Genomic DNA, 25,813 nt, shown 5'->3' with positions numbered 1-25,813 from the left:
ACTTTAAAGTTGATTTTTGCATTTAACTTTTCAAAAACAAGTTTTTATTATGTTAATATTAAATTAGCTCATTTTTAATAAATAAATTATAAATAATATTATATATAATTATTTTATTAAAAAAAGAGAAAGTGCAAACGTCATCATCAGATGGTCAAAGACCCGAATGACATCGTTTGTAGACTCCACCTCGTGAGGATTACATGACACGTGGCACAAGTTCCCCCTCTAAGCTTAGCAGCAGAGTGGAAGACACACGTGGCGGAAGAGGGCTCCGCTACCGTCAATACACCCAGGCTCATGTCTGTTGGGTCCCTCGTGTCATTTCCTACCAGACTTTCGCCGGTCAGCACAAATCGGTTTAATAAAAAAAAGGTAAAGTACTGTTTAGTATCTCAATTCTCACTTTTATTCTGTTTTGATCGCCTATTTTTTTTTTATAGAAGTTAAAATTCTCATTAAAAACTCACTTCGTATTCGTCCACATACTAAGAAGTATGTTAAGGAACATTGGAAGAAAGAACAAAGTATCTCATAGTTTATTAATAATAATACTCAATACATAAGAAAACACGAAATATCCTCTTATGGTGGTATATACCATTACAACAAACACCTTAAACTCTCACATCCTCAACCAAAAACCACAATCGACAATCACCCTAATTCTAAGTTACACCTCCAACAATAGGATAAAAAACAACGCAAAATAATATAACACAAAAGAAAACCAACATATGTAACCATTTAAACTAAATCAAAGCCACAATTAAAGAGACGAGATCTAATGAGAATCGACTTCGTCAGGAACCCAAGAATTTTGTTTGAATGATGGCTTTATCTCATGTACCATGATTTTTTTTCAAAATATATAGGATAATATATTTTAAATTTATTTTGATCACACGTTAAAAAATAACATAACAACTACCATAATATTTTTGTTATTTTCTTATTAATGACATGACTTTGTTATGAACATCAATATTATTGTTAACTTTTTAACAACAAATGATTAAAATCAGAATTAAATGTTAAATATAATTTAAAATAATAATAAAAAATCAAGACAAAATAAAAATGATAATTGTGGTACTAAATGCATAATCTACCCTAAAAATATGCGTATAATGTATTAGTTAAGCCAAGGTCATTGGTACATTTAGTACTAGTCTCGATTAAAATGATTAAGTTAATCGATTGTATAATTAATTTTCAAACAGAATCGACATAATCTATAATAATTTTCAGATAAATTTAAAATATTACTTTTAGTCTTCCATCGACCCATAAACAAGAACCCGTGCATTTGAAAAAAAAGGATGATCGAATGATGTATAACAATGGCCTGCATGTTCCGCAGCGGTCGGGCAGTGCTCCAGTTCAACAGAGAGGGCCACACCTTGCAAGTGTAGCAAAATTCTACGAGGATCGATACCGTCATATCACAAAATAACAAATGTTACATTTCGACAAATATTTACTGGCATCAATAGACCATGAAACAGTATGGTTGGATCTTTAAAAAAGTTATCCAGGTGCGTAAAATTAGTTTAGCTTAACACTAATGGGACTGGATCTCACTTTTCTCTCTCATTACATAAATATATTAGGAATAATTCCTCTATGCATAACCCGAATAGTATCCTTAAGATGCAACTCTACACCAAGGGACGGACGCAAGATTTTACGTTAAAGAGGACAAACTTATAAAATTTTAAGGGGCGAAAATAAATTTTTAATAGAAATAGAAAGAAAATATATATGAATATGAAATTTTCAGGGGACGCCCACCCGCTTCCCCTCAGTCCATCCCAGTCTACACCTCATACAAAGTTGATGTTTATATACTCTATTACTAGGGCTAAAACTGGGATATCAATGCCTGCGTTTCACAATTTTTTACACTCCTTTTCACAAGATATTCAGCATACCTTGCAGTCATCGGTTAAGCAGGGGTATGATAGTATCAGCCTTGATGTAATGGTAGCAGACTACCAGTACCTGGCGTTCTGTGTTGCAGGAAAACGGAAACTTCAAAATGAATCCGCCTTCAATCCAACTTCAATATATTCATCACAGTGACTTTCAAAAAATCGAACTTTCAGCTTTCTTGAAATTCCCGTATTAGGTAACAACCTAGGAAATCGGAAGCAAACATAACTAAATAATGTGACAACAGTGTTAACTTTCTAAGAACAATCTTTTAACTTTGAGAAAAATGGTTCACCTTTGTGTACTTCTAACGTTTGTGAGGTTGGAAATACGGATGCCTCAAAGCATCATCAACACTTAATCGATCATCCTACAAAACAAAAAAAATACTTTCAAGCCCCATAACATCATTTTTACAATCAATTCTGCACAAATATTTTGTCTGTAAGCCAAAAGTAAAAATCAACGGAAAGGATAAATTGCATCAGAACATTTTATGAGATGTACAGACACATCATTCGTCGATCTCGATGTTATACATCATTAAACACATTACCAACTCAAGAAAGGGATAAACGCAGGTTAAGAAACAGTTATATCTATGGAAATAAATCTCTCCGAGGAAGGTTGAAAGAACCGCTTAACTACTACCTATTTTGGATAAAACAAAACTAACACGGTAGAGTCGAGTCAAATCAGGTAAGACCCAATCTAGTTTTAAATATTCATTTCAGGTTTAGTCTGGAATTAGATCATTTTGAATTTGGACCATTTTGATATCATGTTAATACAGGTTTGACATGAGTAATTATGGTTTCACACTACAATTGTTCAGGTTCAGAACGGTTGGGCTCAATTTATTAATTTTTAATATCAAAGCAAACTAAGACATGCTTTTATGTAATCTAAAATGATTAGATAAGAATGTTAAAAGGAAATAAAACATTTGTGTAGTTCCCCATGCCTAGAAGTATAATCACGAGAAATAACAAACTAAAATTTCATATATATTAACATACTCCGTCATCAGATTTTCAAAAACAACACATCAAGAATCCCCCCCCCCCCGCGAAGGTGTAAATATGAAAACTTACAGGGTCCCAACGTAACAGGTCACGCACTAACCGCAAAGCCCAAACATTTGGAAATCTGCACAAAATTTCAAGAAAAAAATACAGGCGGTAAATAGCAGTAAGAAATGATGTGAAATATGATAATAATATATTATAGAAGGCAAGAACCTACCCAAGTTTAAGAGGGTCTCTACTCCTTATTTGACGGGAGAAAAATTCTTCAGAGCATTTCCAGGAAGCAGGTGACATGCCACCCTATATCGAATGAAATGGTAAAAATACTAAACATAGGAAATCAATTTCACAATAGGGATACGAACATGAATAAAGGCATTCACAGAGCATCATCCTTTTTAACAAGCATTGTTCGTCTTAACAAGCAACCTTTTTAAAGAAGAAATGAAGGATGCATACCATCAGAAGTAGCACATTCAGTATGCAAATATAAGCCTCTATTAGACAACGTAAAAGATTCAATATTTGGATTAGTCTTTTGTGCAGTGATGTTAAATAGTTAGGTTATAGAATATATCAGTAAACTAAATGTACTAGTATAGGTACATAGAAATATTTGGAACTTCTCTGGAAAAATTCAAAAATAGAATAAAACCATCAGACATTTTGTCTTTCCTTGTCGATGCAAATCCCTCCATCAATTTTTGTTATACAGCAATGAGATAGATTTAATTCGTTAAAATTGATTTTTTTTTCTGCTCTTCACATCAGTTTTGAACAAATCTGATTTTTGACACAACTCAATTTAAAGTTTTGTGTCACTTGCTACAAGCAAACTCTCACTGGCCCTATTGGTGATCAGCACATCACGTAACCAAATTGTCAATCATAGAAATTGGCTTCTACTCAATTCATGGCCTACACTACATAGAAAAGTCAAACCATGGGGCAATGGTGACTAAAGAAATAACATCAACCAAATATACTACTGTGCAATATTACACTGCATGTTCTTGCAATAGCATACATGAGGAATCTATTAGCAATGAGGATCGAAACTTACTTGGTTCATTGCACGATGATGTTTGGAGGAACTCCCGGTGATTAGGATGCACAATTCCATGAATGATCTAAGCCTGAAACCAAGACTTAAGGAATTATAAGGATATTAGACACCATATCTTCCAAGTAAAACATGCTCTATTATTTTATGTGTCCACTTACAAACATAAAATGCCCAGATTGATATGTTTCAGCATAAAACTTGTCGGCAGTTTCAAATAAACAGTTTAGTTGCATAAATAGATCACCCTAAGCCTCCTCTAATCAACTTGTGACTAACAACAATAATTAAATAGTTTTTCCCTACACCCCCTCAAATCAACTCGTGACTAATAGCAACAATAATCGGACGGCTTCCAACCACCCCTAGATAACTTTTACCCGGTAACATGGATTATGAGAAAATAAACAAGGTGATTCTAGAGTTGATAATGCGCATTCACAAGTTGAGCAGCACACGTTTCTTGATGTTAGTGGTAGGCGTTTGTCTTCTAAAAGAAATGGTGGCTTACGGCAGTCTAAGTTTTTATTCAATTCTAAAAGGTTCTCGGAGACCAAGAAGGTGGATTTGGTTAGTGGGGCAGCTGTGCAGGAGCATGTCTATCAAAGTGGTGGTAATTTTCAGGCTTTGGAGAGTGTTAGTGGGGTACACGAGGAAGTGCTGGTTCACAATAAGAGAGGGGCAGAAGACAGCAGGAAAAGGTGTGAGCCTGCACGTGCTTGTGAGGAATATACTTTTCATTCCCCCATGTTGGATGGACGTGTTCCCTTGTTGGATGGGCGTCAGAAACAAAGAGCTGTGGAGGAGAGGCATTGATATCTTTGTTTCTTCAGAATGGTTGTTCAAGGGCAGACTCATTATTGAATGTGATTGTAAGCTGGTCGTGGATTGGATCAAAGATCAAGCTTTGGTTCCTCCTTCCCTTTCAAATTTTGTTAAGGAAATTGTATCTATTGTTTCTTTTAGAAATTTTATTGTCAGGTGGATTCCAAGGTCTTGTAATTGTGAGGCTGACAAGCTAGCAAAAGAGGGGATCGGGTGATTTTTTGGTTGTTTCAGTTGGTATCTGTTTCTGAGCCTAGAAGCTAGAGGAGTGTGTGAGGTCTTATGTTGTATGTAAAAGTGTTTTTAAGTCTTATGTAACTTAGCTTTCATTAATAAATTGAGGTACTCTTTTCCTCCTTCCGCTAGTTGGGCCTTACCTTACGGATAAGGTCCACTAAGAGGGAGGTTTTTAATGAGACCTCCTATTCCTATCAAAAAAAAAAAGTTCTCTCAGAAATTTTCAAGTGAAATTTGCGGCTCAAAAAAGGAAGCCTCGTTAAAGTCGAAGCATGAGTCCTCATAGGAAGGTTAAGGCAGTGGATGTTTTGGAACTTTCAGGAGATTCTTTTCTTTTTATCTGTATGAAGTTGGTAATTCGGATGGTTACTGTCAACAAGTCGAGCAAGAAGAGGCGTTTAAGGCGGAAGCTGATTCTTGTACTCTGTTCGTGTGGAAGTTCAGGATTTTGTTTTTGATTTTGTCTTTTATGCGGATGCTGTTTCTGGTTATCTGTTCGTGCGGAAGTTCAGGATTTTGTTTTTGATTTTGTCTTTTATGGATTGAGACAGCTGTGATATTCGGCTTCTGGTTTGTTTTTGTGTTGGTTTTCGGGATATGTTCATGTGTTAAGGTTGGTCAATCATTTTTGTGACTGTTGTAGCTTAGAAGGTTTTAGCTGTATTAGTGTTGTCGTGTAGGGTTTTTTCTGTTGTTTTTTGTTGTTTGCTTATGTTGGGGGTGGCGACCTGGTTGTATTGGTAACATCCCAAAAACCGGGTCAGTGACTAAAATGTAAAATTTGGAAACTTTGTGCTCAATTCTGAAATAAGCTAAAAGTTCAGGGACTTAAGTAAAGGATTTTGGATTAAATAGTAAAGATGGATTAACTAAAGGGGTAAAATAGTCTTTTCGTAGGAAAGATTTTTATCCTCTCTTTTTGAGTAATATAAACGTGAGAAATGTGAGAAACATCCAGAGTTCTCTTCTCCTTTCTTCTTCTTCATACTTGGGAGAGCAAGGCAAAGGTGAGAGTTTTATTAGTTGATTATTATTTGAATTTTAAGTTTGGTTTTGATCTTTAGTTGATGGATAAACTTAAGGAAAGCTTGGGTTACGGTAAAATCAAAGAATGGAGGGGTTAAGAGAGATTAAAGATTTGAAGTTTTTATATGAAATTTTGGAAAAGAATTGATAAGTAGAATTTGAAGTTAAATTTGACTTGTCAATAGTTAAATTAAGAGATTTGGAGTGATAGAAAGGAATTTAGAACATGTTGAAATTTGAGTATGATTACTGAATTTCATAAGAGGAAAGGTTTTTGAGAATTAAGATGGGATAAATGAGTACAAATGGGTTTAAGTATGTGTGTTTGAGTTTAGTATATAAAAGAGGTTGAAATAGGAAGTGTTTAAGTTGAAATGAAGTATTTTTCGTGCTGAAAATGTAATTCTGGGCTAGGGGAATCAATACCCATTTAAGGGGAACCGATACCCTTTCAAGCGAATAAAAATTTCCAGAATGTCATGGGGGAACCGATACCCCCACAGGAGGGAACCGATTCCCCCTAAAGGAAAATTGTAAATATTGGTTTAATAAGTTCGTTTAAGTTTCTAGTATCAAATTACAAGGTGTAGGTATCTAATAATTGCCTTAAAATGTATAATTATGTAGATTCAGAGCCTAAACGAGTTCCGGAATCATTGACAAGTAAGATCGATAAAAAGGGAAGATAAGAGATTGGAATGGACAAGTGAGGCCAGGTGAGTGCATATTAGTATTATATGATGTTAAATGAAAATAAGACTTGCGACAAATCTATTTTCCATAGTAAAATGCATGAATTCATAAATAGAAGTATATATATGTATGATTTATATGTGTTGACATGTTATTGTATATATGTATTATATGGTTGATGTGAATATGTGCTATGTTATGATGATATAAACCATATGATATGATAATAAATTATATGAATATAAAAGATAAGTTATGTGATAAGATCTTTGATATATACATATATATAAATGAAATATTACTACGTGAATACATGCTATGAGATAATTTAAGTAATAATATGAGAATATGGTAAAAATGAGTTTATGAGAAAGGATATGAACTAAGTAAGCAAAGGTTACATAAATAATATATTAACTAGGAGACTTGAACTTCAATGATATTATGAGCATATAAGATAAGATAGAGGAGAAAGATTCATATGCTTAAATAAAATTATGATACATTAGTTGTATAATAGAAGCTATGGAGTGATATGAAATGATTATAGGAGTTGTACGGAATTGAATTAAGTAAATAGATTAAATTGTATATAAAAGAAATAATAGAAGTAATATATTCAGGTTTATAAGTATAATGTAGGTTAGGTAATGCAAGTGCATACCAGGAAATACAGAATAAGGTAGATGATATGATGTAAATTATATTATGAATTAGTGATGTAGGAATGAGATATAAATATGCAATAAAACTTATGTGTTATATGATAAATATGAACATATGAGAATAAGAGATTAGATAAGTGACTTGGTGATAGAAGCTATATGATCATGGATTAGGTAAATATGAATAATTTAAGTGATATGTAACTATGAGTATTTGAGTATGTATCCATGTGAGGTGATTCATGAGGTTATATGAAATATCATACTATATGACTATGTGAGTATATGAAAAAGAATATAGGTACATGCAAGTTATATAGAAAGGAGTTGTGTAACCATGCCTGATATGTATTACATGTATAGGAATATAAGAGAATAAAACATAAACTATATGAAAAGATATGATTCATGTGATGTGAACCATGTGAACATATGAGAAAGTGTATAAGTTATATGTATTACATGATATATGTGATTTTAAAAGAAATGACATGAGCAATGTGATTACATGATTATAAGAGATCAGACATGTGATAAAAGATAATTAATATGCATGTGTGAATATGAAATGATATAAATGACAATGCCTATGTTGTGTGTCATGAGAGCTAGGGGTATAGTTGGCATGCCAAGAGTCGAGGGTCTACGCGGTCCTTCGGGATATATATATATTCTTTGGAACATATGTGAAGTCTTGTGAGACACATACTTGATCCCTAGTATATGTATATGATTCTTAAGGAATGATATGTGGTCCTTATGGACATTATTATATGGCACTACGGTGCAATTCTACGCGGCACTACGGTGCAATTCTACGTGGCACTTCGGTACATTTATATGAGCTGTAGTGACAGCATTAGTGCACAACCTCCATAGACTCACATATCTATAGTTCTCACATATGTACATGGGCTAATCAAGAGATATAAACAAATATATGTTAGTGATATGATAAATGTTATACAAATGATATGATGTTGTGTGTGTGTAGTGTTTGATTGAAAAGGTTAAGCATAAAAGTATGTGATTACATGATAAACTGCTAATGATGATTTATGTGCATGTATGTATTTATTGTTAATTAATCTGATATGATTTTACATGATATGAGGAAATCATGTAATTTGGTATAGCATGATAGAACAGAACATGCATGTATTGATATATGTTATAAAGTGCATTATAAGTTTTTATGCCTCACTAAGTCATAGACTTACCGTGTGATTGTTTCACACGTAGGTTACAGAAGCTATAAGAGAAGAGAAGAAGAGTAAGACATGTCAACATCTTTCTTACAAAATTTCAGATCAGAAAATAGATGATTTAAATGGTTTTGGTTATTTTGAATATAGTTGGCATGTACTAATTGATTGAGTTAAATATGCTCTGATCGATTTTGGTTTTTGTGGTCAATTTATGTAAATAAACCACTTTTACTTTAATGAAAGTTTTAAATTTTCTTGAATTTTGTCAAGAGTCAAAGTTTGAAAAGTCAATGTGACACCTCATACTCGGATCCGGGTCGGGTACGGGTTGGGGGTGTTACAGTATTCTTATGTTTCTTATGGTTAATGAAATCTTAAGGCACTCTTTTCCTCATTCCACTGATTAAGGAGCTTTTTTACAAGATCCTTTAATCAAGAAGGAGGTTTTTAACGAGGCCTGCAATTCTTATAAAAAAAATAAACAAGGTGAGACACTCAACCTTGAAAAGAAAGGCTCAAGGCCAAAATTTTACTAAATTCAAATCTCCACCTTGTTGTTATAGTGGTTTTCTACTATGGTTGTCTACATGCCACTTATCTAGTAGAAAACCAGCATAATCAGAGTATTTTCAGATGGTATGGTATACGCTCTATGCAGCCACAGAAAGCTGAAATTTCTTCGAACTTTTGTTCTTGTTTTTTTATAGTTCTAACTTAACTTGTGTGCACGTGTATATATACACATTTATCTAATGAAACCCCACTTCAGAGTTCTTCTGCAGTAAGAATATAGCCAGCATTAACTTCCGAAATCCCAATAATTTGGACCTCATAGGCTCACATTGTAAGCCCTCACTATGTCACACACAGATCTACTACAAAGGTTTAACAGTCCAATTAAAGCTTAAACGGGACAGAAGCTCAAACCACAGCACAATTTCATAAACTGTTTAAAATAAACTAATCTCCTCCACTAACAATATATTAGGCCCAGCAAACAAGCCCATGCCGAAAATAACTTGGTCATTTTGTTTAATTTTCCTTTTACTGGACAAATATGATCAGAGAAAAAAGACAAGGACCAAAACTAAGAAATTATTCTTCTCAATAACAAAGAAGGGAGATACAAAAATTAGCAAGTAGTTAATATCCTTTCAAATTCATCCTACAGAAGAGATGCAAGTAAACTACATGACATGAGGGTAATAAAGTAATCGGCTTATCCATGTAAAGAGAGTAAAGCTCTCACAATAACTTTACAACATATGAAAGAGAGCTTGTTAGAGATGCAGAATAAAAGGAAGATCATTTCTAATCATTTTCTAAGAGAGAGAAATATGGCACCGAAACATACTTATAAGCAAGCTCCTTCAAGCCTTCGTTCCAACCCTCAAGATGATGATCTAGAAGAGTACGTGTCAAAGCACTTATATGAAATACATTTGGTGACCCGAAGATCATCTCTAAAATTACAACACCCACGCTCCACATATCATATCTGTCAAAATAATTTCATAAGGCACTCTACTAATCTAATAAAAATAAAAGTTGCAGCATCTGAAATAGATTTCATAGTCTAGGAGAACTTTGGATATAGAAAAAAAATGATGAAAAGGGTCTTGACATACTTCAGAGTAGTGCTTGTTGGCCCCTGATACCAACTAGCATTAAGAAGAGCTTCAGGTGGGCTATAATCATGAGTTTGCTCAGATCTGGAAAGATAAGAGTAAATATCTGTCAAGTTCTTTTCCTCTTTGGTGCCAAAATCATGGATAAGGAAAAACCAAAAATATCTTAGATAGAGAGAAACCCACCTAGAAGGTCCAGCTGCTCCATATAAATGTTTCATTGTAAACCCATCTATTGAACTTCCAAAGTCAATGATGCGCCTAGTAATTGGGGAAAAAAGCAACATTAATAACATTCAGTTACTCAGATGGTTTTTAACGCACCTGTTTCTTACAAGGCCTAACCATTCTCTCCGGTTAATTCATTCTAAAATACTAAATTGTAAATTTTGAAATTACATTTTAGAATATCAAATTAGTGCCTTCAATGGTAGCAGCATTTTTTGAAATTCATATGCCATTATTTGTTAGAAAAGATTCACTAAAAGTATTCAAACCATAGGTGCATGCAAGCTAAAAGACAGACACATACAAACAAAGATCAAACTTGGCTCACAAGTTTCATTCATTGATTGACATGCAAAGCACTATAACTTAGTGTCAAGAAGTCTAAAAAATGACAGTAGTTTGGAACTATGTATAGTAACATAGAAAGTTTGAAGATGTCCACAGTGCAACTGAAAATTACAGCATATGCACTTTAACAAGAATAAGAAAGGAATAAGCTATAGCTCAAATTCACTTTGAGCATGCATGGTCTGGCAGAAGGACTGAAAAAGTAAGAAATCTTCATGAAATAAAAGAAATGAGGAGATCACTTCTAATATGGATAAACAATTTACTATAAGCATCACACCTTAAGGAATAAGGATTTTGGAGATTCAACTATTTCATACACAATTGAATGAGTAAAAGTGTAAAACATGCACACTAACTTCAAAGACAAGCAAATTAACATTTAAGACAATATTAATAAGATATGGACAATACATTCTAGTGGTAAAATTCTTATCTCCATTTGGAATTTCTCTCAAGCATCTTCCAGTCTTTTGGTCCTCAAAGCATATAACCATGTTCTCTTCCAATAGGAAATATGAAAAACATACAAAATTCAAGCTCCATTAATCAAGAAGGAGGTTTTTAATGAGGCCTTCTAATCTTATAAAAAAAAAAACATACAAATTAGCAGAAAGTCAGAATAATTTTCTAAAAGATAGGAAAACTAAAGAAACAAAGGGATCATTATGTATCAACTATCCCTATGAATTGCAGATACAGATATAGAATATTTGACAAGGCAACTCCTAAAAGTTTTCTGACGGTATTTAACTATGAACCCAATACTTATAGGCTTACAAAGACAAACAAATAGTGGAATTTATAAGGCACATGATTCCATATGCTATTTCTTTAACAAAATCATAGCATTCACAAAAGTTGATAGGATCTTTAGGCTAATTTAGCAAAATTCATTTACTTATTGTTAAATACAAATCCAGGAAGGATGGATTCCTCGTGCTTCCAATATGAGAATTATCAAGTTGATAAATAAAAAATTATTGTAGCTGTATCGATACAAAATAATAGCAGAAAAGAAAAAGTAAAATTTTATAGTGCTCCCAACGTATCAAATCCCTCCCATCCCCAATCCACCAGGCTGGTAGTCTATTTGTCAAGAGCAATGCCACTCACATGCACAGCTCTTACCAGAACCCCAATCCCTTAAGTAGCACACACACCATAGAATCATACTCCTAACCTACACCACACACAAATAATAATGGTAGACCCTAACATAATAGACTACTTTAAAAGCAAACCATCAAACTGAGGTACAATTTTACTTATGTAGCAAGTTCAACAGGAAACCCAAGAGCTGAGTGTATAATAGGGATTACCCAAATACAAGCATCTAAGCAATAGTAAAGTTTGGACTAGCAAAGGCAGTCAATAGATATATTTAGACAAATCCCAAGTTTTTATTTTAAAAAATTAACACAGCATAAACAATACTATGTAGAAGGCATTTCCATCCTCACCAGGTTTGATATCCCTGTGGGTAATATTGCGATCATGACAGGACTTTAGTGCTACCAACTGAGCAAATGAAAAGTGAAAACATTTAAAAGAAAGCGGTTAAAACAAGATGATGAAAATAGATACAATATATTATTTGGAACATGAGAAACTTCTAGAAAAAAACAAATAGAAACCACAATATGTTACTAAGCTGAAATTTCATACAAGTTCGTAAAAAATTGAATTACAGCACTGCTTACTAAGTCAAGCTAGTATATGAGGGTATAGCCAAAAGTGTTTGGAATAAGTAGAAGGATTCTAGGATCCTAAGACTCGACCAAAGTCTGTGACAAAAGAAGAAAGAGAGAGAACTTGACCTCCTCTTGTTTAAATGAAGGAAAAAGAATCAGAAATATGGGAGCTAGAAAAGAATTTAAAAAATGAAAAAGGAAGAGAACTGAATAAATCTTTTGAAAATGTAAGGAAAATATGTGCCGGCTTAAACTAGAGGTTACAGTGGGTATTCCTTTATCCTCTCAATTTAGTTTTCAAAATTTCTGCAGGATTTTGAATGAAAGGTAACACTCTTAAGTTGGTAGGTTATGAACAAAATCGTGACAATTCAAACTGAAATTGAAATCTGTAACTGAAGACGTACCAACTGCCATATAAGATTGCACATTTCTTCTCGTCCTTCTTCTGTTGTCTTCAACCAATGCCACCATTTTGAAGGACGCAATACCCGAACTTGTTTTACTTCTTCAACCTTTTCTTCAGTTGCATTATGTATGGCTTCTTCCATGGTATACATAAGTTTTGATAGTGACAAACCCTCATAATGAAATACAAGCCATATTTCATTAGACCGCGATTCAAATGACTCAACATATCTTGCAATATGATTCAAACCTTCTTCTGAAGCAGCCCCGTGCCATCCAGATTGGTTCAGATATATATTTTCAGAACTTGAACTGATTCCTAATTCTAAATTTGTATCTAATTTGTCATCTAAAACAGATTGTGGTTCCTCCACTAAAGGTTCTGATACTTTAGCCGATGGAGAGCTTCCAAGATTTCTAGAGGCATTTAAGAAGACTTCACCAAAGTACTTCTCCCGTAGACCACTTAAATAAACAGAAGTTCCTCTCTCCACCTGCGATAGGGAAGATAAGAACATAAGATGATCCAGACAACATAGTTACGAACAAGATAGAGATAATCACGAAGATAATGGCATTGTATGATGTGGGAAGAGAAAGACTTACCATTATGCGTTTTAGAATAAACAAGTTGCCATCGGAAGAACCAACATGACTATCATTACTAGATGTATTACAACATGAACTACTGCCACAGGTGTCAAAATGAATATCACCGAAGTTTGTATTCTTGTTTTCTTCACTCCAGCTTGAAGCATCAGTACCTTGATGACAATTCCAACTAGACGACAACCATACCTCTCCATAAGAACCACGACCAAATCTTTTCTTTAGTCTATACCTGATAAAAGAGAAGTACAAGTGTCATGATAGTGAAATGACAATGAACAACCACCATTTTACATTTTTTTAAAAACCCTTTGTTTTCTTATCGGAGAAAACCGAATCACTTTAACCATACAAAAATTGCAGTTCACTTCAACATTTATCTCATGTTTGTATTAAAGAGAACAAATTTTTTCTCTCTAGGGAAATAGGCCAAAAAGGGATTATAATTCCAACACTTGTGTTCTCCTAAAACATTTTAAGGAACATTAGGATACCCATTGCCCTAGCAGATGAAGGGTCTAGTGAACCTGTCAATGGTGTTTGTCTATCACCCTCTTATGAACAAAATAGTAGGTTCATTATATTATCCAGAAAAGAAATATTCCACATCTTTTTCAACCGTAAAAATGCCTCTAATTTAATGTAAACCAATATTATAATTCACAACTGTGAATAAACGATGTATACTTTGATATATATATATATATATATATATGAATATAAACATATCAATATATATTTATATTATTTTACTTATATTTACATTAATTAGGAGCAATTTTTCCAAAGATCACAACCAAGGAGGTGCTTGGAGATTATGAAGGTTTTGGAGATGATCAAAGCATTTAAACTCAATGACAGAGGAACAATGCCATGGAAAATAACCAAGGTGATGCCAAATGGATTAGTAAAGCATTAAGGAAAGAAAAGAATAAACCTAGAGTCTGGCATTGAATACTCCTCTGTCCCATAACTTGAACTAGTATCATGGAAGGGTATGGATTCAAGCAAACCAAGTAAACTAGTGAAGCCCTCAGGATTTGCACATTTATTGTTTGCTCCATCAATGGTCATCTCAAAGTTTAAGCATAAACTGCGGTCACTGTACAAATTTAGAGGTCCACCTGACAATTTAAAGAAAATTTATTGCAATGCTCTACACAATTAAGGTCAAGAACGTTAAGGAAGTCAATCTGCATCAATATGAATCAAACAGGAAACCCATAATGGATAAAAGGGCTAACAAACCAAGCCAGTCGGATAAAAAGAAATATAGAACTTTACATACCACAGGGTTGTCCAAAGGCATTAGGTAAAGCCTGGGGTAGGTCATGCACATGATCTTCCTTTTGAGTTTGCATTGTATCATCCACATAATCATCAAGATTCTCATGCAAGTAGAAACAACCATAACTGCTACGTTTTCCTTGAACCTATATGGTAAAACAGAAAAACAAAATCTCACAAAAATTTCCTACAATAGGGTGCCAGCTCCTACAATATTTTCCATCATCTCAATCAACTCGATAACTAAAAAGCAAATTTCCTTTATGCCACAGGCATAGCACAACTCAAAGTCTAACATGACATAACGACAACTAATTGGGAATTTGGTTTCAGTTCCAAACTTGTAAATTGTAAGGGAAATTTGAAAACATCTTTCAAGACACGACATCTCAAAGTCTAACATGACATAACAACAACTAACAGGGTGACTGTAAATGTTCTGCTCTGTTAAATTAAGTAATCAGGCTTACCAATAGCCTGTCAAATTTGGTAGTGATTAGATGAGAATGTTCCAACTGCAGTAGGTCAGAACTAGTTTCATCACCTGATCAAGATGGAAAACGAAACACTCCTATCAAAAATTTGAAATCATTATTTAAAAAATTTGAAATCATTATTTAAAAAATTAGCAAAAATCTTAAATAATAAATTCAAATAACCAAGATGCATCATCAAACTACAACCTACAGCTAAAGATGCCACACAATATAGCACATAAACAACATTTTTCAAGACATGACAAATGCACTTGAATGGGAGCATGCATGCCCATGTTACACTGATGCAATGGAAACTGGCATGAATATAAGACCTGGAACATTAGTAAGTGTGCAACTTGAGAAGGACATAAGTAAACAACAAATGCAAAGAAAGATTATAGTGTTACAATGAAATTTTCTCAACCAATGACGATGGCTATTTCAAACAAACATATGGCTCTCAGCTTAAAATGATTTGTGCAACATAAAGCTAAAAAAAAAAAAAGAACACAAAATTTGAGACAAGTTAGTTCTATCTTGAACCAATCAGTGATGGTCAAATTTATTAAACTTCCGTATGTTAAATTTCGTACAATTACAAGTGAATTCAATCAATGCCCATTTCATTAAAAAACATTCACAATAAAGTCAACCAAGAGATACTTACCTGATCGTTCATATATGAACTTTTGTAGTCCATTAGCTGGGAATTCCTTGTTCCCTTTTCTTCCACATCTTTCGGTCAGTAAGTTTTGAGATAAAAAAGCAGATCTTAATGGAACCACAACAGCTGCCATGTTGTCCATGCTGCCTCTCTCAAAAGCAGTATTCACTAAGCAATCAGCTAGTGAGAGTGAGCATGAAGAAGACAATTTTGATCCAACAGTATCATGATTCTTTACTTCCCATAGTAAATCACAAACATCCTGCAAGCTCAACTTTTCAAATATGCCATCAGAGCCAACCACCAGATAGCTATCATTAGTAGTCAGAGATTGCCAATCTGTCACCTCCGGTGCAGCAATAACACCATAACTGGAGAATCATGCACAGAATAATTTTAGTAGTAGACTTCTTGAAAATAAAGTGCTTTTCAAAATATAAGAAGCAAGATGGAAATTTTTTATTGGAATACAAACAGAACGTAGAAGTAGAGAAGAAAGCACTGACAGATAACTTAGAAAATGCTTGTACCAGATAAATAATAGATACTAAAAGAGCAATCTATCCCTAGTTCAATCAGAATATTTAATATTTTGTATTAATATGTGAATTTTAAAAGACTTTTTTTCTAAATAAAGCAAACCATTCTATATTATCTATAAACGGTACGACAAACTGCCAGGGAAGAGGGCATAGCTCGTTTCCTTATCTGCCCCACATGAAGCAGTATGAGATCCAATCACAATAAGCAAGATGGAAAATTGAACTTTTTTTTTATTGAAAAGACAAATGAATGTAAAAGTAAAACAGAAAGCACAAACACAAATTTAGAAAATGTTAGTACTATCTAAATAATAGATGCCAAATGATCAATACTTGTTTATTTCAAATTAAAACCTTTCCGATTTCTTAGTAACAAATGATCTTTTTGATTCTTTTAGGAAAATAAAAAAGAAAAGCACACAGTTCAATACTATCTTAAAACAGTATAACTGCCAGGGAAGATCATGGGGCTCCTTTCTTTACATGTTGTCACATGGAGCAGGGTAAGACCCACTGCCAACTATAATAAGCAAGATTAGTTTTTTTTTTAACAAACAAAATTGGAAGTAAAGCAGAAAGCACAGGCATGCATAACTATGAAAATGTTAGCACAAGCTAAATCAGAATATTTCCCATTCATAGTAATACATGAATATTAATAGCTTTCTAAGATAAAGCAAACCATTCTTTATGATCTAAAAAACAGTACAACGAACTCCCAGAGCAGGGGTTAGAGCTCCTTTCTTTATTTGCTCCTGCATGAAGTAGGGCAAGATGAGCCAAGATCTAATCACAAGTATGGAATGACATTAAAGCAGAACCTGCTGCTAGACATGCTTCATCAGGAATCACAATCACACACTTGAGGAAGGACATATCAAATCTATGCATTTCTACCAGGAAAAACAATACCATGAGATCACCCTCATTAAGCCAAAAAGGCCTAACTACTTTCACTTCTAATTTTACGCTACCCCACTGGACATGCTTTAACATATAAAACACCTTTTATGAACATGGAGCATCCATTGACTTAAGAGCATAACTCCATCCCTTCAAAAAGGTTACTAAGATGTCTGCAACTTGGATTTGGCGAGGTATTTTGAATAATTATGAGAAAGAGGATCGGATAGGGGAGTGCTTGAGGTCCAATTCGAAGATTCACGTGGGGAATGGTAGATCAATTGAATTTTGGAATGCTGATTGGGTCAATGGCTCTTCCTTAAAGAGTCAGTTCCCTAGGATATTCGCTCTATCGAACAATAAAAAAGGAAAAGTGGCAGATTTTTGAGTGCTTTGAAAATAATGGTTGGATTTGGAATATTCAGTTAAGGAGAAACTTATGTGACTGGGAATTGGATCAGTGGATGTCATTAATGCTTTTGATTGATAATATTCGCCTGACTGAATCAGTAGATGATTTCCTTGGGTGGTCGGGGAATGGTGATGGTTTGTTCTCGGTTAAGTCATGCAGAATTGCTCTTTCAAGCAGAAATGGAGATACTTTTCAGTGGAAGAAGTGGGTTTGGTCTGGTTTGGTACCTCCTAGAGTGGAAACTTCCTATGGCAGATTTCTCATAGGAAAGTGGCTGTTAGAGTGGAACTTAAGAAGAGAGGAGTTAATCTGGAAAATGTCCAGTGTCCATTATGTCATAACTTTGAGGAGTCAATTCAACATCTTTTTGTATCTTGTTCGGTTACAATGGAGCTGTGGAATAGATTCATTAATTTTTGGGATATTTCTACAGTTTTGCCCCAAGATCCGGTTTCACTACTTTGTTCTTGGTCCTATATTTGGGAGTACTCTACCATCTGGAAGTTTATTCCTGGAGTAGTTTTATGGTCACTATGGAAAGCGAGGAATTCGGTGGTATTTGAAAACTGGAATTTTGATAACTCATCTCTGTTCTTTATAACCAGATTTAGGCTGGTTAAATGGTTCTTAGCTAAATTTCCTCTTGTTAACATTCAGGTTGACTTATTAATAGGGGATCCATCGCTTGCGGACAAAATCCATACTAAGATATCTAAGAAGAAAAAGGTTATTTGTTGGTCTCCGCCCCCTCATGATTTCTTTAAATTCAATGTTGATGGGGCGGTGAGAGGGGATGGGCTGCAGGGAGGAATTGGAGGAGTTTTGAAAGATTTCAATTGCTCTATTTTAGCCTCTTTCTCTATGGCTGTGGGACCAGGCCCTCCTATGTTAGCTGAGTTAAAAGCTATTAAGCAGGGAATTGATGTATTTCTTTCATCGGAGTGGGCAACGAAGGGAAGACTTATCCTCGAGAGTGATTGCAGGAAAGCAGTGGATTGGATCTTGATACCTATTTTTGCCCCAACGTTCTGTAGCTCTTTGGTTGAGGAAATTGGGGCCTATGTATCTGCTAGGGGTTTTATTATTAATTGGATTCCAAGGAGTTGTAATTGGGAAGCAGACAAGTTAGCAAAAGAGGGGATTGGTTGAGGTGTTGTGTTCTGTTGTTGTAGTGTTATGTATTTTATCTAGGGAAGTTTATTATGTAAGTTGTATCTTATGTAATTATGGGTTATTAATAAAATGAGGTACACTTTTCCTCCTTCCGCTAGTTGCCTCTTTCACAAGAGCCAACTAAGAGGGAGGTTTTTAATGAGGCCTCCTATTCCTATCAAAAAAAAAATTCTGAATCATGCCATGCAAATCATAATATCAAAATTTCAGGAGGCTACAGTCAAAGAAACAAGATAAATGGAGGTAAGCTAGATGAACTCTCGGCAGAAACTGACTTCCAATTTAGAGCATCACCTTTTATATGATACATCACCAATAGAACGGGAAATCGCCAGCTGACCATTCACACGTGATACGCCACCCCAATCAACAACATAGCCGCCAGCTGCTTCAACTCGATACCTTTCATCATCTCGATCAGGGTGGTGATCCCTAGTTAGTTCTTTGACAATATAATGTACCAATCCATTGGACACAGCCAGTTTAAAGTTGGAATTTCTATAAGGTGAAACAACACCTTTGCGCCTCTGCTCCCTGTACAATTGTAACAAAGTTTCTGCAATATGCAATTTACAAGAGATAAATGAATGTCGCCATGTCGTCAATATGGTTAAAAAGAAGAAAAAAATTTAACTGTAATGCTCAACTCTGACATGCAACGGCATTATTTGGTAGACAAAGCTCAATGAGAAACACTTTCTAAAGGGAGGAAGAGAAAATATCCTTTAATTAGGCGATGGAGAATATTTGTGTCCAGGAAAATTTTAGGTCAATTCAAGTGACAAACAAAGATGCATCTGACCTTTAGCCTCAGAAGGAGAATGAAATTTTTCGGAGCACAGGATGGCTTTGGAATCTCCAATATTAGCAACTAAAATTTGTCTCTCTGCTATCAGTATAATTGTGGCTGTTGAACCCGAGGCAAGGTTATTTCTTGATGCTTCCTTCACGGATTAAAATCACATCAAAATAAAGAAAGTTTAACGCAAACAGATCTGAATATCGAAAGAGAAACTAATTAAGATACCTTAGAAAATGTTGCATCTATGTCATGAATTGCCCTTAACAAAGCTTCCTTCAATATATCCAAGTGAAAAGAATCGTCAAGATTTTCTGGGACAGAAAACTTAAATCTGAGCAAGCATTAATACTTTGGGTTAAGAATCGCCAATGGGAATCAACAGCTATATCTATTATACTAAAACAAGGAACTGAAAAATAATTTTGTTGGTCGCATATGGCATCACCTTTCAAAGTTCAAGCCATGCCTTCCAATCACTTCATCCCAATTAAGCACTTGGAAACCAATATCTCGTTCTGCTACATTTGGCAACCAACCTGACTGTTTCTTCAATACAAAGGAAAAAGTGGCATCCAAAAGGAAATATGTATGTAGAGCAAAATACTCCAGTAAAAGTTTTGAAGCCATCTCACTAGCTTCAGCACCATTATGTCCATCAAAAACTGCAACAACTCCGACTATAACTTCCTTAACCCCAATTTTGCCTACACTTTAAAAAAGAGCATGAGACTTAAGTTATTAAATCATTGATATGTACAAACTTCTTCAACCATCACAAAATCAGAAAAATACCAGATCATAAACTGCTTAGAAAGATCCTTTTGGAACAAAATTGCCTCCATAAGAACAAAAAGTCAGAATTAAACTTTGACATTAGTAGTCTAGTTAAGCATGGTATCTCTCCACTTTACAATTTAACCTTCTACGAGTTAATATCATCGGACACTAAATAGATTACAATCATTAGAATAGAGCTTAGCATTTATGACAAAACTTCATTGGGCTGGGAATGAGGAAGATGAAGGTACTTGGGACAGCATTGTACGGGCAGGGGTTGCTCCTCCACAGGTTGAAACTTTTGTCTGGCAGGCTGCTCATCAGAGAGTGGCAGTTAGAGAGGAATTGATAAAGCGAGGAGTAATAGGGATTGAAGACTCTTCTTGTCCGTTGTGTGGTAAGTGTGTGGAGTCGGTTTCTCATCTATTTGTACATTGTGAGGTTGTAAGGGGTTTGTGGAGCAGATTCTTGTCATCTTGGAATGTCTCTTTTGTGGCTCCTCAGACTCTGTTGGATTTCATTATTGTTTGAGATGATTTAGTTCCGAACTCCACCATTTGGAAGTTCATCCCTAGGGCGGTGTTGTGGTCGGTTTGGAAATGTAGAAATGAAATTAATTTTGGGAAAGGAAAGGTGGATGGTCTGTTATTGTTCTTCCTTGTTTGTTTTAGAATTGTATCATGGTTTGTCGCGAGGTTCAGAGATGTGCAGATCCACTTCGATTCTCTTGTGGGTGATGTTAGACTAGCTGATTTGGTGGTAAGAAGGAAGAGGGGTTGTATTTCTTCCTCTTGCTGGATTCCTCCCCCCTCAGGTTTTGTTAAATTAAATGTGGATGGTGCGATGTCTAAGGAGTGGGATAAAGGAGGCATAGGTGGCTTGATAAGGGATTCTGAAGGGCTGCAACATGGTTCATTTTCTGAGAGGATTGGGGGGTCTTCCGATTCTTGCAGAGTTATTGGCTATCAAAAGAGGGTTGTTGTTTATGGAGGAGAAAGCTTTGGTTTCATCTCTAAGGGTCATCCTTGAATCGGATTCCCTTACTGCTTTGAAATGGATTAAAAATCCGATTTTATGTACTCCTATGTTTCAGTCATTGGTGAAAGACATTGTTGCTTTAGTGGAGAGTAAAGATGTAATTGTTAGGCATATTTTGAAAACTGCTAATTGGAAAGAGGATTTATTAGCTAAAGAAGGTATAGGATGATTAATAGGGTATGGGTTAGGTTGTTCTGCTATGGAGTTGGTTATTTATGTTATTTGTTGGGTTTTTAAGTCTTATGTTGTAACAGAAGCTTCTTAGGATATGGCTTTGTATTATTCTGATATTAATAAATTTTTAGGCACTCTTTCTATCAAAAAAATCCCTATCTAGGATTCTTTTTACCAAATTAATAAGGTTTTTTAATAAGAATAACATAAAAAAAACCTAGAGTCTCATTATCAATTCGAAATTGGAACATAAATTTATCCTTTCCATTTCTTAAACTCTAGTTAATCAATTTTAGTCGTAAAAACAATTTCCCAATGAACACATCTTAATAAAAACAAAAAAACCACGACGCAGCGCAAATATAAACAGAAAGTAAGAAAGAGAGATACTCGGGAAGGGAATGTGGAGATCGAGCATGCAGAGAGTGCGATCTTCCATGTGCTCCCTTCGACCCTGAAGCATAGCCGATTGGCAATGTCCCATCGCGGGAGTGGCGGCGCGTTTACCAGAACCGTGATCGGGAATCTTCCAGCGAGGACATTTAGGAGATTGGAACACCGCGGGTGCACCGCCGTCTTTGTACACCGTCAAACAAGTGGAAGATTCTCCACCAGAACTTCTCGGGGAGAACACCAGGAATCCTAAAACGGCAAGCAACGATTGCTGCAGCGACATCATGAATTAACCGAATCTCTGATATTCCTTCATAAAACCGCGAAAATGAACAGTTGAAGAAATTCGAGAGGAGAAGGAAAGAAAGGAATTGAAGCCTAGCGCTCTTCGAGTATTAAATTACACTAATGATCATTAACCGCGTGTTTCTATTTTAGTTGAAATTTTCAAGACTGCTATACACTATTATTTTGGAGTAGTAAAAAATATTTTGGGTAAATCACATAGATGGTCCCCCAAACATGGGATCATATTTTATTGAGTCCTTCGACTATTAAAAAGTTATAAAATTATCGTTTGACTATAGGGTCCTGCTTTGTTGAGTCCCTCGACTATTAAAAATTATAAAATGGTCATTCGACTATTCACATATTCCAAACACATCCTTTTTCGTTAAAAATTTGACGGTTGTCTGAACTAGATGTTAATATGTTAACTGAGGTATGAAAGTTGTTTGAGATTCTGGGATAAGATTTTATTATATCTCAATCAACAGTTTAAAGTCCAACTTAGAGTGATATCAATTTTTTAACGAAAAAACATGAGTTTTGAACATATGAATAGTCATGTGACTATTTTATAACTTTTAATAATTGAGGGACAAAACAAAGCAACACCTTATAGTCGAATGATCGATTTGTAACTTTGAATAATTGAATGATTTAACAAAGCATTATCTTATAGTCGGGAGACCATTTGTGTACTTTACCCACATATTTAAAAAAAAAATAATTTAAAATTTAATTGTTTGAAATTATTGTTAAAAGTTATTTTGAAAAGATAAAAAGGTTTATTTCATATATAAAATAACTTGTTGGTTTGGGTATAAAATTGTTTTACAAACCTAAATTTATGTAAAATTAAATTTATTTTAGTTTATTTCTATTTAAATATGTATTTTTGGATTGCCAAAAATAATCTGAAACTATATCATCATTCATGTTGCTTGAAGCATATTTTATAGAATTTGACTCAATATTCATGTTTTCAATATGGAAATGATTTTTCTAATTGATTTTACGTCATATTTATCGTGTACAGTAATCAATGATTATAAATTATGGTCCGTTGTTAAATTATGAATAGTCTTTTGGATTTTTTAATAGTTATAGATAGTCAAATATATTTTCCTCTTAGCTTTAGAATTAAGATAAAATTACTAGAGTTTATAAATATGAACAATTAATTTTTTTAATTTATATATAATTAAATTTAAATTAATATGATTATATATATGAAGAGTTAAATTTATTAATTTATAATTAAATTTAAATTGATAGAATATACAAACGATGAATATTAAAATTACTATTATGTTAATTAAAAATAAAAAGCATAATCAATTTCACCAATGAGTTAATAACTGATCAATTTTATAAAATTGAAAACTAATAAGTTGAAAAAAGTAGTTTAGTAACTAAAATAGATACATGCTAATAGCTGGATGACCTGTTGTGTAGTTTACTCATAAATATCTGATACTATGGCTTCATAGTTTTTGGGTAAACTACATTTTTAGTACTTAGACTTTCATTCATCACTCAACTATCTTCTCACTCCTATTTTGATCATTGAAGTTTAATTTTTTTAAATTTAATTACATAACTTTCAAATTACTCATAATTTAATCACTCTAACTTTCAAATTTCATTTTTTATTTTAATTATATATTAATAAATAATAATAATAAATGTCACGTCACAAAAATTATTAATAAAATAAATTAAAGTTATTAAAACATAAGCAATTTAAAAGTTGAGTAGTTAAATTAAAAAAATTTAAACTTTAGTAACCAAAATAAGAGTGAGAAGATAATTAACTGATGGATGATGTAATTTACTCATAGAAAATGTCACGTGCAATATTTCCGTTAAATTTTTCATAACATGATACTAAAATAAAATAAAAAATAAACATTAGGTATTATTTTGAAATAAATTAAAGTTTAAGTGTTAAAATGAAATAAATCTGATAATTTAAGTATAAAACTGAATGGATTAACTTATTTTTAAGAGTTTAATCAACTTCTATTTGTTACTTTGTCTCTTAATTTTTTAAAATATTTGATTTTTTAAACAATTAATTTTATTATCGAATTATCATATAGACTCTTTTAGATTAAAAAAAATAGTCGAATCAGATTGAACTACATGACATCCCTGACAAAAAATATAATTTTAATAAAACTAGTAAATGACATTTCAAGCTATTAAGATTTCCTTTTTTGTTCAATATAGTCCCTAAAATTTATTTAATCTTAAATTAATCATTATTTGTTTCTAAATTTTATAATCTTGTTCAATATTTATTATTATCAATAATATCCCTTTTATTCTATTAATCTATTTTTTATTTATGTTTTTAAGTCAATAGTTTTACTTTTTTTATATAAAATACGTGGCATGTGACTTTTTTAATTAAACAAAAAATTTAAAAACATTATAATATTATCAACAAATTATTATTTACATCACTTAACTAAAAAATTAATTAAATAAAATCATAGTTTATCTCGTTCAATTTCAATCAACCATAGTTTCTTCGTAGTTCCTTATCCCCTTTTTCACGATACTTATTTCACCATCTCCCCCATTCAATCATAGTTTCTTCGTTATCCCTAAATTACAAAACTCCCAGACATAACCATAGCTTATCCCATCAAATCTAATTCAATATTGGTTTGTGCGGTGGTGAAAAATGGAGGTCTAGATTGAAATTCAACTGGTAGTAAGATTTATTTGTTGGTGGAGTAAATACTAAGAAGTGATTTTGTTGATGAAAATTCATCATATAGAAGTAGACTTAGCTCAATTAGTGAAGCAAATACATATCATAGTGGCAATGTTGATGTGAATCAATCTTATAGAGGAGAAAATATTTAGGGTAGGGGTGGAGTAAATTCAAAAATGTTAGTGCTAAAATTACAATTTTTTTATAGTTTGCTTATCAAAGTTAAAAATACAATTAAATTTTAATGACTTAACGGTGTAGTTTGCCATTTAAAAAAATAAAAAATATATAGGGTAAACTCACATTTAGTATATTAGTTATCACTTTTATTCTGTTTTGGTCAGCCAACTGTTTTATGTTTCAAAATCATACTTAATATTACATTCTACTTTTATCTTGATTAGGGATGTAAACGAGCCGATTCGAGCTCGAGTATTGCTAAGCTCGACTCGAACTCGAAAAGTTTAAAATTAGACTCGACTCGAAAACTCGTGAGCTAAAAATTATCAAGCTCAGCTCGAACTCGAAATATATTATAGAAACTCGACTCGAACTCGAAATATA

The 25,813-nt window shown here is 33.5% G+C and overlaps 1 protein-coding gene across 5 annotated transcripts; it reads right to left on the bottom strand.

Annotated features, from left to right (window-relative positions):
• Positions 1-1,816: 1,816 nt before the first annotated feature.
• On the bottom strand, positions 1,817-22,648 carry LOC120188984 (probable protein phosphatase 2C 51). 5 transcript variants are annotated; one of them, XM_039192342.1, is made up of 21 exons: positions 22,237-22,648; positions 20,303-20,561; positions 20,083-20,188; positions 19,858-19,999; positions 19,350-19,611; positions 16,029-16,396; positions 15,353-15,426; positions 14,884-15,028; positions 14,533-14,719; positions 13,593-13,827; positions 12,986-13,480; positions 12,348-12,405; positions 11,299-11,386; positions 10,495-10,569; positions 10,309-10,392; positions 10,035-10,178; positions 4,027-4,099; positions 3,181-3,263; positions 3,030-3,084; positions 2,231-2,305; positions 1,817-2,139 (listed from the first exon to the last, which is right to left on the bottom strand). In XM_039192342.1, exons 1-20 carry the CDS (start codon positions 22,523-22,525, stop codon positions 2,243-2,245), a joined length of 3,285 nt encoding a protein of 1,094 aa, XP_039048273.1. In that variant the 5' UTR covers positions 22,526-22,648; the 3' UTR covers positions 1,817-2,139; positions 2,231-2,242. The 5 variants fall into 5 exon arrangements, 4 of the variants coding, with proteins under 4 accessions (XP_039048273.1, XP_039048272.1, XP_039048271.1 ...); XM_039192341.1 differs by having other exon boundaries at positions 1,817-2,136; XM_039192340.1 differs by lacking the exon at positions 1,817-2,139 and having other exon boundaries at positions 2,151-2,305.
• Positions 22,649-25,813: the final 3,165 nt, after the last annotated feature.

The sequence above is a fragment of the Hibiscus syriacus genome, unplaced genomic scaffold (genome assembly GCF_006381635.1).
Source record: "Hibiscus syriacus cultivar Baekdansim isolate YM2019G1 unplaced genomic scaffold, ASM638163v2 tig00116951_pilon, whole genome shotgun sequence".
Classification (NCBI taxonomy): Eukaryota; Viridiplantae; Streptophyta; class Magnoliopsida; order Malvales; family Malvaceae; genus Hibiscus; species Hibiscus syriacus.
Note: the sequence above shows the minus strand (reverse complement) of the source record. Positions and strands in the feature narration are given on the sequence as shown.